Here is a 12,547-nt window from a genome sequence, read left to right on the forward strand (position 1 = left end):
TATTAACGGATGCTTGAAAATAGAACAATATATCATTTCATCAATCTATTCATTCAAGTGTCTATCAATACATATGTACCTATGTTCATCTATCTCCCTTCCCAAGTCTTTATTGAGCGAGTATCCATCTATGCAACTATCCATTCATTCATATACACATACATATATACATAAATGCATTCATACATACATCCAGCCATCTATCTACATGTCTTAATACATATAAAACACTTATACGAAGCATTCGAATTATCCATCAATTTGGAACATAATAACCACTCAATATACGTCAATTACTATTATTTATATGTTCATCCATCAATTTCTGTAACTACTTGCCCAGCTACCCAACCACTGAATTGTCTGTTTATTCTTTAATACATCCTTCTATCTCTTCAAATACCTCCTATCTCTTCATATATTCTTCTGTCCTTACTTTTATTCTACTCTCCAAATATTTTGGTGTTTATCCATCCCATTCCTACATCCATTCATACATCTGTCCAGCCACCCCTATGTCCACCCCTTTTTCCATCTAGCAGCTCATACACCCTACTGTGCATAAATACATACACGCATGTCCTTCCTTGTACATATTTGCCCATCATGTTACCCTGAAGCCACTCTGAAGAGCTAATGCTTAAAGCAGTTGCTGATACACAGTAAACCGTGAGTCAATGTTGCTTACTATTGTTTCCATCCATCCAGTAACCCGTATCTCACCCAACCATTTATCTCCATATAACTGTCCATCTATCCATAGATTTTTCAACAAGTTTATTAAACACTGGGTACATACATGTTTAGGTGCTGGGAATTCAGCATTAATTAAGTCCCTGTTCTCTCACAAGGCTGACATTTTTGTGGGAACAAAAAAAAGTCGATGTTTACTGTGATAGATCAGATGATGGTAGATGCCATAGAAACCGTAATCCGGGGTCTGAGGATATGCAGAACTGGAAGGGATTGGTATGTTGTATATAATAGTCAAGAAAGCCTCCCAGGAAGGAGTCGGCCTTTCCTTATTGGAAAAGAGACTTGCCCACTGGTGGGTGAAAGAGAGAACAGTGAGTGCAAAATTCCTGACTCAGCTGTTTGTTCATCACTCTATCTCTTAAATAGTTTACCTAGCGTCAGCCAGATGTGCATTTACTCACTATCTTTCCATCTGTCTCTCTTTCTAATTTGCCCATCTCTCCACCTAAAAATCCATTTGTCATTCATATCCATCCATATGTCTAACTCACCCACTAACCTTCTATTCATCTGTCCAGTTATTTGTCTGTTTACATTTCATCTATCAGTTCACCCATCCTTATTTCCATCCCATGTGTCCATCTATACATCCACCCATCCATTTGTTCATCCATCCATCTATCCATCCATCCATCCATCCATCCATCCATCCATCCATCCATCTCTTGGCATACCTGCTCATTCATACATCCAAGGCTGATTATTAGCTTGACACACACAGGTCCAAAACAGTACCCATTTCATAGGCTAATGTTTGTGTCATATATGTTGTTAAGTATTCTAAATATTATGTCTGTGCTTATCTATCTATCAACCCATCTATCCACCCATCCATTTATCCATGTCTATGTCTATTTATATATACATCCAGTATTTCATTTATCCACTCAGATGGCCAAACATCTATCCATTTGCCTATCTAATACTGCTACTTCTACTACCACTACAACCACCACCAGCACCACCACCACCATCACCATCACCACCATCATCACCACCACCACTACCATCAACATCACCACCACCACCACCACCACCACCACCATCACCTTCACCACCACCATCATCACCACCACCATCACTGCCACCACCAGCACCAGCACCATCACCACCACCATCACCATCATCACCACCATCACCCACCACCACCACCACCATCACCATCACCATCACCACCACCACCATCACCACCACCACCATCACTGCCACCACCAGCACCATCACCATCACCACCACCATCACCATCACCACCACCACCATCACCACCATCAACATCACCATCACCACCATCAACATCACCACCACCACCATCACCATCAACATCACCACCACCATCACCATCAACATCACCACCACCATCATCACCGCCACCATCACCACCACCACTAGCTAAAATTTATGAGGAATTATGTGCCAGAGACTTTTTAAGTGCTTTTCTTTATTATATAATCTTCATAAAACCCCAATGGGGTAGGTAGTATACTATTTTAATGAGGAAACTGAGGTGCAGAGAGTTAAGCAACTTGCTCAAAGTCACATACATCCATTTTAATTCCTTTCATAAGTCAATCATATATACTTTATCACTACTTTCCGCCATCAATTCATCACCTGTTTTTCCATATAGTCAACTGGCCATTCACCCATTGATCTATCCATTCATCTACCCATCCATTCACTCATCCAAACATATGTAGATATGTTCTCCTATCCCTCCATTTATTCTTTATCCATCCATCCATCACCCATCATTCATCCACCTCTGCATCCATTCATCCCCTTACCTACCCATCTATCCATCCATCCACCCATCTACCTACTCATACTTTTCTCCATCATTGAGTCTCTTATTTTCCTTTTGTTCTTTCTTTTGTGACTAAGCCATGGTTCATAAGCTTGTGGCCCAAGATTACAAGAGAGCAAACCCTTATGGCCCAGCAGACTGAGTGCCACCATAGAGCCTAAGCAGGGACCGGAAAAGCAACATTTGTCCACTTGTTTAGACATTGTCATCACCCCACACACCCAAACCCACTCCCACATACATGCTCACAGAGCGGTCACCCAGTGAAGGGACCACAGCAGTCAGGTCCCATGCGGGAGAGGAGAGTGGGTCAGGGCTGGTGGCCTCCGTGGCTCCTGGGGGACCCGGATAGAGAGGTGCTCTGACTTTCAGGGGAGACCGTCTGTCTCACGTGTGCCTCGGTCCAGCAAAGGGAGAGGGCAGGGTGGCAGGCGGCAGAGGGAGTGAGGCGCTGGGGTTCGGGTTAGGGCTGGGACCAGGAGGGGCTGAAGGCTTCTTTCTGGATTCTTCTGAATGAACTGGCTAGATCCCTCGGTCCCAAGTCCATTTTGTTTCTTTTCTTTTTGGCTAATCCTCATTCAAGGACATTTTCCCATTGATTTTTAGAGGGAGTGGAAAGGAGAGGGAGGGACAGAGAGAAACATCAATGTGAGAGAGACACATCGATTGGTTGCCTCCTGCTTGTGCCCCGACCGGGGCTGGGGAACCTGCAACCAAGGTACACGCCCTTGACCGGAATCGAACCCGGGACCCTTCAGTCCACAGGATGATGCTCTTTCCACTGAGCCACACCAGGTAGGGTGGCCCCTAATCTTTAAGACGCCCTTCGGAAGCCCTGGGCAGAGCATCCCTGGTGCAGTGGGCGGGGCGGAGACAGGGAGGGGCGGGGCTTGGAGAGAGCCAGTGTCATTTCTGCTTTCTGGGCAGGTCCCTGGGGGCCTCCACGCTGTGCCCTAGTCCATGTGCACCCCCGAAGCGCCGCCCTCACCCCAGTGGCACTGCGTGGGGTTATCGAACCCCTGCCAGGGCAGTCCAGACACTCCTGGGTCCCCCGAGGCTTTGCTGGGCCCCTGGCATCCCAACCTGGAGCCCACAAGAGTCGGTAGGACAGCGGAGCCAGGGAGCGCCCTCCGAGCCAGGGCCCCGCAGGGCCTGTCCAGGGCCCGCTGCTGCCCAGCTGCCTAGTGTTCCCACCTGTGAGATGGGAGGCCTGGATGTGCCTCCCTGGACTCCACAAGTGCCACCTCGGTGAAGAATCGGGGCAGCTGGCCTGGGAGCGAGCTCACAGTCCAAGCGGCCAGGAACCCCACTGTGCAGACGGGGAAACGGAGGCTTCCGGTGGGGGCTTGTTTGTCCAGAAAGTCCTGGCTCTGCTGCCAGCCTCTGATGCCAGTCCTGCCCCCAGGCTCTGCCCATCCTTCTCCTCCCGCTGGCACTTGGGACTCAGGGCCGGGAAAGCAGGGCCCCTGGGCTCGACCCCAGCCCTGCTGGCGGGGGCTCCAAGGGCCTCCACCCACTGCCACCCACAGGCCCACTGCTCTGGCTCCCCCGGAGGGAAACGAGGCAGAGGCAGGCCAGTGAGTACGGAGGGCAAGACAGCACTGAGCCAGCCCTCATGCCACCCAGGTGGGGAGACGTCTGCCGGGCCTGGTCCCCAGACCCTCCGGGCACTGCCCGGGCCAGGGCTGTTGAACGAGGAGGCAGATGAGCCCCAAGAAAAGGTGGGTGCGGGGAAGGATTTTTCACTTGCTGAATCAGCAGGGGCGGGGCTGAGCCATCTCTCCCTCTCCCCACCCACGGAGGGAATGTGGAGGGTCCAGATGGAGGGTGGGGGAAGCCAGGACCTCCACAGCCTCGCAGGAGGCAGCACCCAGAGCCTGGGCTGAGCTCCACCTCCCACCCTGAGACGCCTCCAAGGCCCCAGGCCCCTGACCAGGGGGAGGAGCGAAGTGGCCCGCCTGGGGGTGCCCAGGCCTGACCCAGCTCAGCCTGGGCATGAGCCCCTGACCCCAGACCCTCAATTCTTCCAGCCCAGCGGCCCCTGCCAGGGCGATTCTGCCCAGCCCCCCCTCCTGCCTAGTGGCCCTGGCACTGCCCGTTGCTCCGGGCCGTGTGCCCCTGTTCCAGGTGGTGTCTGGCCCTGCTGAAGGCAAGGGGGTGAGAGGCCACCGGGGCAAGGCAGCATGGGGGTTCACACCCCAGGGGCAGTCTGAGGGAGGAGGCCCTGTCCTGAGCAGTCCTGGGGGGCAGCCCATGTACCCCATTGGAGGGCACAGCCTGCGTGGGGCCGGCATGCAGGGTGAGGTCCTGAGCCCCAGGCAGGTCTTGGTGGGCAGCGTGTGCAAGGTGGGGAGTGACCCAGCAGACCCAGCCCATGGGGGCTCGTGGGGCTTCCCAGGCTGCACACCCTCTCCTGGGCATGGGGACTCCCCCGCCCCCTAGGAAAACCCCCAGGCACTAAGTCACCTTGTGAAAGGAGAACCCATCACACCCTGAGTCTCGGTTTCACTCTGAAAGGTCGGGGTTGCACACACACCACACGGAGCCGACGGGGGGCGGGGGGGGGGCGGAGGGAGGAAAGGGGGGGGCGGAGGGAGGAGGGAGGTGTCTGCGGTGCCACCCGCTCAGGGCGAGGGTCCGAGGGCCAGCTCTCCAGCCCAAGACCCCACAGGTGCAGCCTAAGCCCCTAAGACAGGCACCAGGACACCCCGGGCTCAGCCTCAGGCCCCCTGCTGTTGCCTGGGCCTGCCCTCCACCCTCCCTCAGCTTGAGTGACAGCTGGGAGGAGGGGCCAAGGATGGGCCAAGGAGGGAGGCAGGGGTGCCCCGCCAGGCAGCTCCAGCCGTGCCCTTCTATGGGCATGGGTGCCCAAGGAGCACGGGGAGGCCAGGGTTTGGATGGCACTGACGTGAGGAGCCATTTCTGAGCAGGACACAGCTGTCCCCACTCACCAGCTGGGCGTCTGAATGCGCACCCTGAGCCCGACCCCGCCAGGGGCCGCTGCTCAGCCTCCCGCCCCACCCCACACTCGGCCGCAGACCCTGCACCAGCCCCTCCCTCCCTCCCTCACACACACACACACACACACACACACACACACACACACACACGTACCTGCACATCCACACCTTTCTCGTGCTCACACTCATGCACACATGTCACTCCCCCCATTGTCAGTAAAGGCATCCGCACAGCGGCAGGTACTGCTGCCTCCAGCCTCCAGAGGAAGAGTGTGTGAGTGTGTGTGTGTGTGTGCGCGTGTGTGGTGGGGGTGGGGGGGGGTCACAACCCAGCAAGCCCGCCCCGAGGCTCCGGGCCCTGCCCTGCTGCCCTCTCCTCCCTCCTGCAGGCCTGGGCATTTCACTCCCTCCCTCTGAGCTGCGGTCCTGCTCCTTCCCTCCTGCTCAGCTGTTCAGCACCCCACTGGCCTCCTCCTGGGCTGGTCTCCACCCCCACAGGCCTCCGCATCCCCCTCAGACATCCCCTGCCCCGGGACGCCCCACTGTCCCCAAGCTTGCCCACTCCCATCTCTTCTGGAACATTCACCCTGGGCCATGGGACTCAACTGAGGTGCTCCCCCCACCACAGCCCTTCCCCCAGGGCTCTGCAAGCACAGCTGCTTCCAGGGGGGCTGCGGGCATTCTTGGCCCAGCCTGGGGGGGGGGGCGGGGAGCCACGGCATGGGGCCCTTTTTGCCAGCCACCCACACACAGCCTCTGCCCGTGCCCCTCACATCTCACCCCAACCAACAGCCCTGCATCCGATCAGGGACCTGCGGCCTCCCCAGCCTCCATCACCCCAGCAAACTCTCGGCTGAGCCCCACACATGGGCTCAGAGGGTCGCCAGGTGAGCAACCCCTCTCCTCCAGACCTGGCCCAGCACCAGCCCTGCCGGCCCAGGCCTCAGTCCGCGTCCCTGCGCCTGGCGGTGGCCGTCCAGCCCTCCTGGTCCTGGCCCTGCTCTCGGCCTCTCCCGGGGAGGCCCAGCCGCCCAGGCAGGTCCCAGGAAGGTGCCCCGAGGGCCGTCGACCTCTGGATTGAGCGTTACCCCCACGGAAACACCAGCGCACGGCCTCCTGTGGGCCCTTACCCTGCGCCTCCTTCGTCCACCAGGAGTTCTTCCTGCTCCTCGAAGCCGGGGTGGCCGGCCGCCTCCGCCATGGCCTGGTGCTCAGCAGGACGGGACCGCTATGTGTGCCGGGCGCTGGGCGCTTCCTGGGGCGGCGGCTGAGCCCCCCCCCCCCCCGCCCCGGGTTTCACTTCCCCCTTCACTGCAGGTTGAGGTTTGGCTGGGGTTGGGTGTTGTTTTCAGTCTGTTGCTGCAACAGGAGGGACACACAAGCCACCAGGAAGCGTGAAGCAAGTCGTGGGGCCTGGGGGACAAGCCCAGGAAGGTGGGGGAGGGGTGCGGGGCTGGGGTACCCTTGCGTGCTCCAGAGTCCCAGGGCTGCCCAGGAGCCCCCACACACCTCCAGTACCCCCTTCCCGGGCAGCCGTGGCCTCGAAGGGCCTGTGTGCATCCTGGCTGTCTCCAGCGCCAGGGCGGGCGCAGTTCCGGTCCCGGAGCCACCACGTGAAATCTTACCACCCAGTGAAATCTGGGTGGGTCCAGTGGCGGAGCTCAGTGGCTGAGAGTCAACCTATGAACCAGGAGGTCATGGTTCGATTCCTGGTCGGGCCATATGCCTGGGTTGCAGGCTTGATCCCTCGTGTGGGGCGTGCAGGAGGCAGCCGGTCCATGATTCTCTCTCATCATTGATGTTTCTATCTCTTTCTCCCTCTCCCTTCCTCTCTGGAATCAATATGTATATACTAGTGGCCCAGTGCACGAAACTCGTGCAGGGTGTGGGGGGGGGGTGTCCCTCAGCCCGGCCTGCACCCTCTCCAATCTGGGACATCTGGGACCACTGGCTCCTAACCGCTCACCTGCCTACCTGATTACCCCTAACCACCCTCCCTGCTGGCCTTCTCGCCCCCAACTGCCCCCCCCACCAGCCTGCTTGCCACCAACTGGCCCCCCTGCAGGCCTGCTCACCCCCAACTGCCCTCCTCTCCTGGCCTGATCACCCCTAACCGCCTCTGCCTCCGCCCCGGCACCATGGCTTTGTCCGGAAGGACGTCCGGACAGTCTCCCGGTCTAATTAGCTTATTACCCTTTTATTAGTGTGTGTATATATACGAAAGAGACATCTTCCGGGTGTGTGCACAGAGCCAGCCCCACCTCCTCCCCAGGCTGGGCCATCGCTGGCACCCCTGACCTGCACACTGCGCCCCACGCTCTGCATGCCGCCTGTCTTAGCCCTGCAGGTCTCCCTGTGGCTCCTCCATGGTCCCCTCCACCCCCTGCCCTCACCCTCTGCTCCAGGAGCCCAGACTGACCAGGTGGACAGATAGTGGCCCAGGCGCTGGGCCGTGGGGGTCCCTCGGAGGCACAAGCAGGATTGAGGCGACCAGCGGAGCCTGTGTCCACCCTTTGCAGTCCTCCTCTGTGGGCAATGGCCAGACGAGGGGCTCCGAAATCCGAGCCCGGCAGCTGTGCCATGGCAGGGGCGTCCCCCCCAAGACCAGGGCTGACCCCGGGGCCCATGAGCCAGGAAGAGGGGAGCCCTGGGCCATCTTGTCAAGCCCTGGCCGCCGTGGGCCCGAGGAGTCCACTGGACAGGACGTGGAGGAGCCTCGAGGCCAAAGGGGCAGGACCGAGGCCCAGGGCGGGGAAGGCAGTGGCCCTGGGGGTTCACCCGCTATTAGCAACGTCAGCCTGGCCCCATGGGGCGTCATCCTGCACCCAAACACAGGGGCTTGATCCCCAGGCAGGACACACACAGGAGGGAGCCCATTGATGTTTCCCTCTCAGCCCTCTCTCTCCTCTCTCTCTCTCTCTCTCTCTGTCCTGGGGTGAGGATTTACAAAAATAAATTTAAAAAAATGTTCAAGCCAGACACAGGGGAGTGAGACCAAGCCCAGCCCTCAGGCCCAGGGAGCGGCTCTGGCCAGGCCAGGCTGGAGTGCACCCTGTGGGCAGGCAGCCCCGGGAGGCAGCAGGACCTGGGGTGCTTTTGGATGGGGACTCGGGACCCTGGTACGGGGTCGCGTCAGCCAGGGAAGGCGGACCAGCTGCTGTGACAAACCCTCTGCCTGCAGCTCCGGTCTCCCTCCAGCAGCCATCAGGCCCGTGCGGTGGGGAGGGGCTCTGCGGCCTTTCTGGGACCCCGGGTCCTCCTCCCCAAGGAGCCAGCGTCCCGGCGGGTCCTCTGTGTCCAGCGGGCAGGGCAGAGGGCGGAGGTCGGAGGGTGGCAGAGGCCCAGGGGCCAGGCCTAGACCCGGTGCCATCGGGACTCAGCCTCACGGCCTCACCTCGGGCAAACATCCATCCCTGCTTCTGCCTCCTCAGCAGTGTCCAGGGCGATGGCAGGAGGAAGGACCTTGGTGGTTAGGCGATGGGGGCAGAGACAGGGAGGGGAGAGGCAGGGGGCTGGGGTGTGGTTGTCAAGGGGCCGGGTCTCCTAGGAGCAGCAGGCAGCCCAGCGAGAGGGAAGGCTCATCTGGGAGGTCCGGTGTGTGCAGCGCCTGGGGCCCCGTCCGCTCCATAGATGATGATGGAGGCCCAGATGCTCCAAGCCCTCGGGGCTAATGGACATCGTGGGAGGCTTCCTGGAGGAGGTGACTGTGGTGGGACCTGAAGGTGGGGTGGACGGGCTGCAGGAGAGCCCAGGCGACACTCCAGGCCTTGGCTACGGTGGGCATGGCGTGCCCATGAGGGCAGGGACGAGCGCGCTCACTCCCAGGAGGTGCCAGCGGTCCCTCCTCGCCTGTCTGTCCCCTGAGGCAGGTGAGCTATCTCCACACCCATCTTATCATTGGGGAAACTGAGGCCCGGCAGCCCATTGGGATGCCACAAGGAGTGAGTGGGGGTCAGGGGGGGGATCCGGACAGCAGGGTGACAGAGAGGCCGTGGGGTGTCGGTCACGGGGCCCCCACGGAGCCGGTGCTGGGTCCAGAGGAAGCAGAGTGGAGCAGGTTGCTGTTCTGTTTGCTAAATCGAGAGTCTCCCGCCACCTGAGCCCACAGGTGTGCCCGTCAGCCCCTTTCGCACGGAGCAGCTCTATCTCCTCCCCCGTGTCCTTGTCACCTGCTCTCGCCGGGTTGGTTTTCTTTATTTATTTTAATGTTTGTATTGATTTCAGAGAGGAAGGGCGAGGGGGAGAGATAGAAACATCAGTGATGACGGAGAGGCTTTGATCGGCTGCCTCCTGTACGCCCCCCACAGGGGATCGAGCCCACAACCCGGGCCTGTGCGCTGACGGGAATCGAACCGGGACCTCCTGGCTCCTAGGTCGACGCTCAGCCCCTGAGCCTCGCCGGCCGGGCTCCCAGGCTTGTTTTTGTTACTTTCATTGTTTTGCTCACTTGTTTGCTCCCAGGCACCCGGACACTCGGGTCCCAGCCTCCCACCCAGACTCCTGCACCCGCTTCCCTCGCCGGGCCCTCCGGCCACCAATACCCGCTCCTTGAATTCAGAGTCTGCCCTGCCCGCCCTGACATCCTTGCAGGATGAGCCCCAAGTGCCCCTCAGCCCCGACATGTGCCCTGCACCCTGGAGGGCTCCCGCACCTCGAGGCCTGGCTGCACCCACTGTGCAGGGACGTGGCCATCATCCGTGCTTCCCGGCCCCAGGGGAGGGCAAGGGCTGTCCCCCGAGGCCTGGCCTTCCCCTGCGGTAGCTGGAGCTGCTGCCCGGGCAGCAGGCAGCAGGCCGGGCCCAGGGGTGATAAGCCGGCCAGAGCCGCAAGGTCACCGGGTGGCAGGGCCTGTGGGAGCTACTCAGAGGACACGGCGGAGCCCGGGCGGGAGCGCAGCGTGGGGACAGCCGTCGGGCGCCGCTGACATGGGTCTCCTGTCCCGGAGGCGGCCAAGGCTGGAGGCAGTGGCCTCCCCATCTCCGGCCCCGGGCAGATCAATCGCTGGGGCCTCCGGAGGGCAAGGGCCGACAGCCCCTCCATCACGGCCGGCTGGGCCTCCCAGGCTCCCCCGGAGATCTGAGCCGAAGGACCTTGGAGGGCGGCTGTCGCCCCATCTATCACAGGGGAGGCTGACAGCCGTGGCCTTGCCCTGACAGCCCTCATCCGGCCGTCACGGACAGCCCCTTGATGTAGGAGGTGGGCCAGGGCCTGGGGCTGAGCAAGAGGGGCCCCGAGCCCTCCTGCTGGGCCGGCGTGGGGCCAGGTTGGCCTGTCCTTTGTCTCTGGGGGGAGCTGGGCTCCCGGCCCCTCTGAGCCTGAACCCCCTGGCATAAGCCATCTGGGGGCCATCGGACCCAGGGCTGCCCCACGGTGTCCCCAGGGGAGGCTGTGGGTCAGAGGAGGGGCAGCCTGGGAGGAGCGGGGAGTGGCCCCCGGCCCGGACTTGTGGTGACGATTGAGACGGTCTCTGGGCGGACGGGCGCCCTTGTGATGGCTGTGCACCCCGACCACGGATCTCACCGTGAGAACTGCTCAGACATGCACCAGCCACCGGCCCCAGCGCCGGGGGTCGGCAGCGTCCAGAGCCAGCCGGGAGCCTGGGAACCGGCCGTGAGCACAGCACCAGCCCTGGGTGCCGGCCGGCCCAGCGGAGTCCACTCTCCGGGCCTTCCCGGTCTGGCCCGAAATTCCCGAGGCCCCTGACGGCTCCCCCATGCCCTCACCCCGGGCTCCCCTGGCACATGGCCGAGGGCACCCTCCCTGCCAGCTGCTGGGCCCTTCCGGGGCGCAGCACCCAGAGGCTCGGGCGGCCTGTGGGCGGTGAGGTTGCAACAAGGCCACGGAGACCAGTCAGGGTTGGAGGCCTTTATTGACAGCTGCGATGGGCCCGTCCTCTGCCCGGAGCCGGGGCGCCCGCCAGTGCGAGGTGGGGGGTGCAGCGGGGAGCCTAGGACTCGGACTCGAACATCTTCTTCCGGCCCTCCATGCCGGACTTCTCCTCGATGTTCTTCCTCCAGTCGCCCACGTCGCGCAGGTCCCGCTCCTGGGGGGGGGTGGGGCCAGAGAGGGCTCAGGCCGCCCGCTCTGTGGCTCGGCCTCGGTTTCCCCGCTGGGAATGGGCTCCCGGGACAGGGCGGGGTGGGCCCCGCAGGGACGGGAGGCCTACCTTCTCCGTGTCCTCCTTCTTGACCTGCTTCAGGTTGGCCCGCAGGTCCATGCACACCTTGTGCTTCGAGCCCAGCAGCGCCTTCAGCATGGCGTCGGCCGACATGCGCACCCTCCTCAGCGGCGGCCTCTTGAACTTGCCTCTGAGGTCGAAGAGCTTCTGGTTCATGTCCTCCAGCTGCAGGGGAGCGAGGGCCGGGTAGGAGCCGCAGGGCCAGGCCGCCCGCTGCGCCCGACACCCCCCCCCCGCCCCCCGCCCCTCGCCCTGCGCCCGCTCACCTCCTTGCTGCTCTTCTGCACCTTCACCTCCATGTCGTACTTCTCCTCCTCGGCCGCGTCCACCTTGGCGTGCAGCTGCTTGCAGAGCTCCTGCGGCGGGCGGGGTGGGTGGGGGCGGGTGGGTGGCCATCCTGACGCCGGGCCCCGCCCTGACCCCCACGCTTGCCTTCTTGGCCGGTGGGGAAACCGAGGCGGGCGGTGGGTACCTGCAGCTCGGCCGTGGAGCTGGGCATGTGCAGCGGGGGGCAGTGCTCCGACAGGTAGTTCTGCTTCTCTGTCTCCTTGCGGCTCTCCTCCTTCTCCAGCTCCGTGGCCGCGATCTGCAGCATGACGCTCTGCGGGGCGAGGGGGCGGGCCAGTGAGGGGCTGCGAGCGGCTGCCCGGCTGGTGCGGACCCCCGCGGCCCTCCCCGGGGTGGCACCTACCTTGAGGTGCTGTCTGCGGGCCGTCATGGCCCTGTTGCGCTTCTGCAAGGCAGGGGAGAGGGGAGAGAGTCAGGGCCGGGCCGCCACACCCATCCACATCCCTCCCCACTCGCTGCCCGGCCAGGGGTCCTGCTCAGCGGACAGCTGGGCCTGGGGGC

General features: G+C 61.2%; 2 protein-coding genes across 2 annotated transcripts in view; both read right to left on the reverse strand.

Annotated features, from left to right (window-relative positions):
- The window catches only part of LSP1 (lymphocyte specific protein 1), a 34,415-nt gene extending 27,627 nt beyond the window's left edge, over positions 1-6,788 (reverse strand). Inside the window, exon 1 of the mRNA XM_059710579.1 lies at positions 6,651-6,788. Coding sequence (XP_059566562.1) covers positions 6,651-6,721 — 71 coding nt within the window. The 5' untranslated portion in view covers positions 6,722-6,788. The remainder of the gene's footprint in view (positions 1-6,650) is intronic.
- Positions 6,789-11,370: 4,582 nt separating this feature from the next.
- TNNI2 (troponin I2, fast skeletal type) lies at positions 11,371-12,547 on the reverse strand. Its single transcript, XM_059710593.1, has 5 exons — positions 12,390-12,547; positions 12,171-12,299; positions 11,965-12,054; positions 11,687-11,863; positions 11,371-11,563 (listed from the first exon to the last, which is right to left on the reverse strand). The coding sequence occupies exons 1-5, from the start codon at positions 12,414-12,416 to the stop codon at positions 11,468-11,470; spliced, it is 519 nt and encodes a 172-aa protein (XP_059566576.1). The 5' UTR covers positions 12,417-12,547; the 3' UTR covers positions 11,371-11,467.

This window comes from Myotis daubentonii, chromosome 9 (genome assembly GCF_963259705.1).
Source record: "Myotis daubentonii chromosome 9, mMyoDau2.1, whole genome shotgun sequence".
NCBI classification, from domain to species: domain Eukaryota; kingdom Metazoa; phylum Chordata; class Mammalia; order Chiroptera; family Vespertilionidae; genus Myotis; species Myotis daubentonii.

What these genes read in the sequence shown, in the direction of transcription:
- TNNI2 (XM_059710593.1), bottom strand. Translation starts at nt 12,416, where the DNA reads ATGACGGCCCGCAGACAGCACCTCAAG. An exon ending in GCTCCACGGCCGAGCTGCAG is followed by an intron (nt 12,055 to 12,170) that starts GTACCCACCGCC and finishes CGCCCGCCGCAG; the next exon opens with GAGCTCTGCAAGCAGCTGCA. An exon ending in TGCAGAAGAGCAGCAAGGAG is followed by an intron (nt 11,864 to 11,964) that starts GTGAGCGGGCGC and finishes GCTCCCCTGCAG; the next exon opens with CTGGAGGACATGAACCAGAA.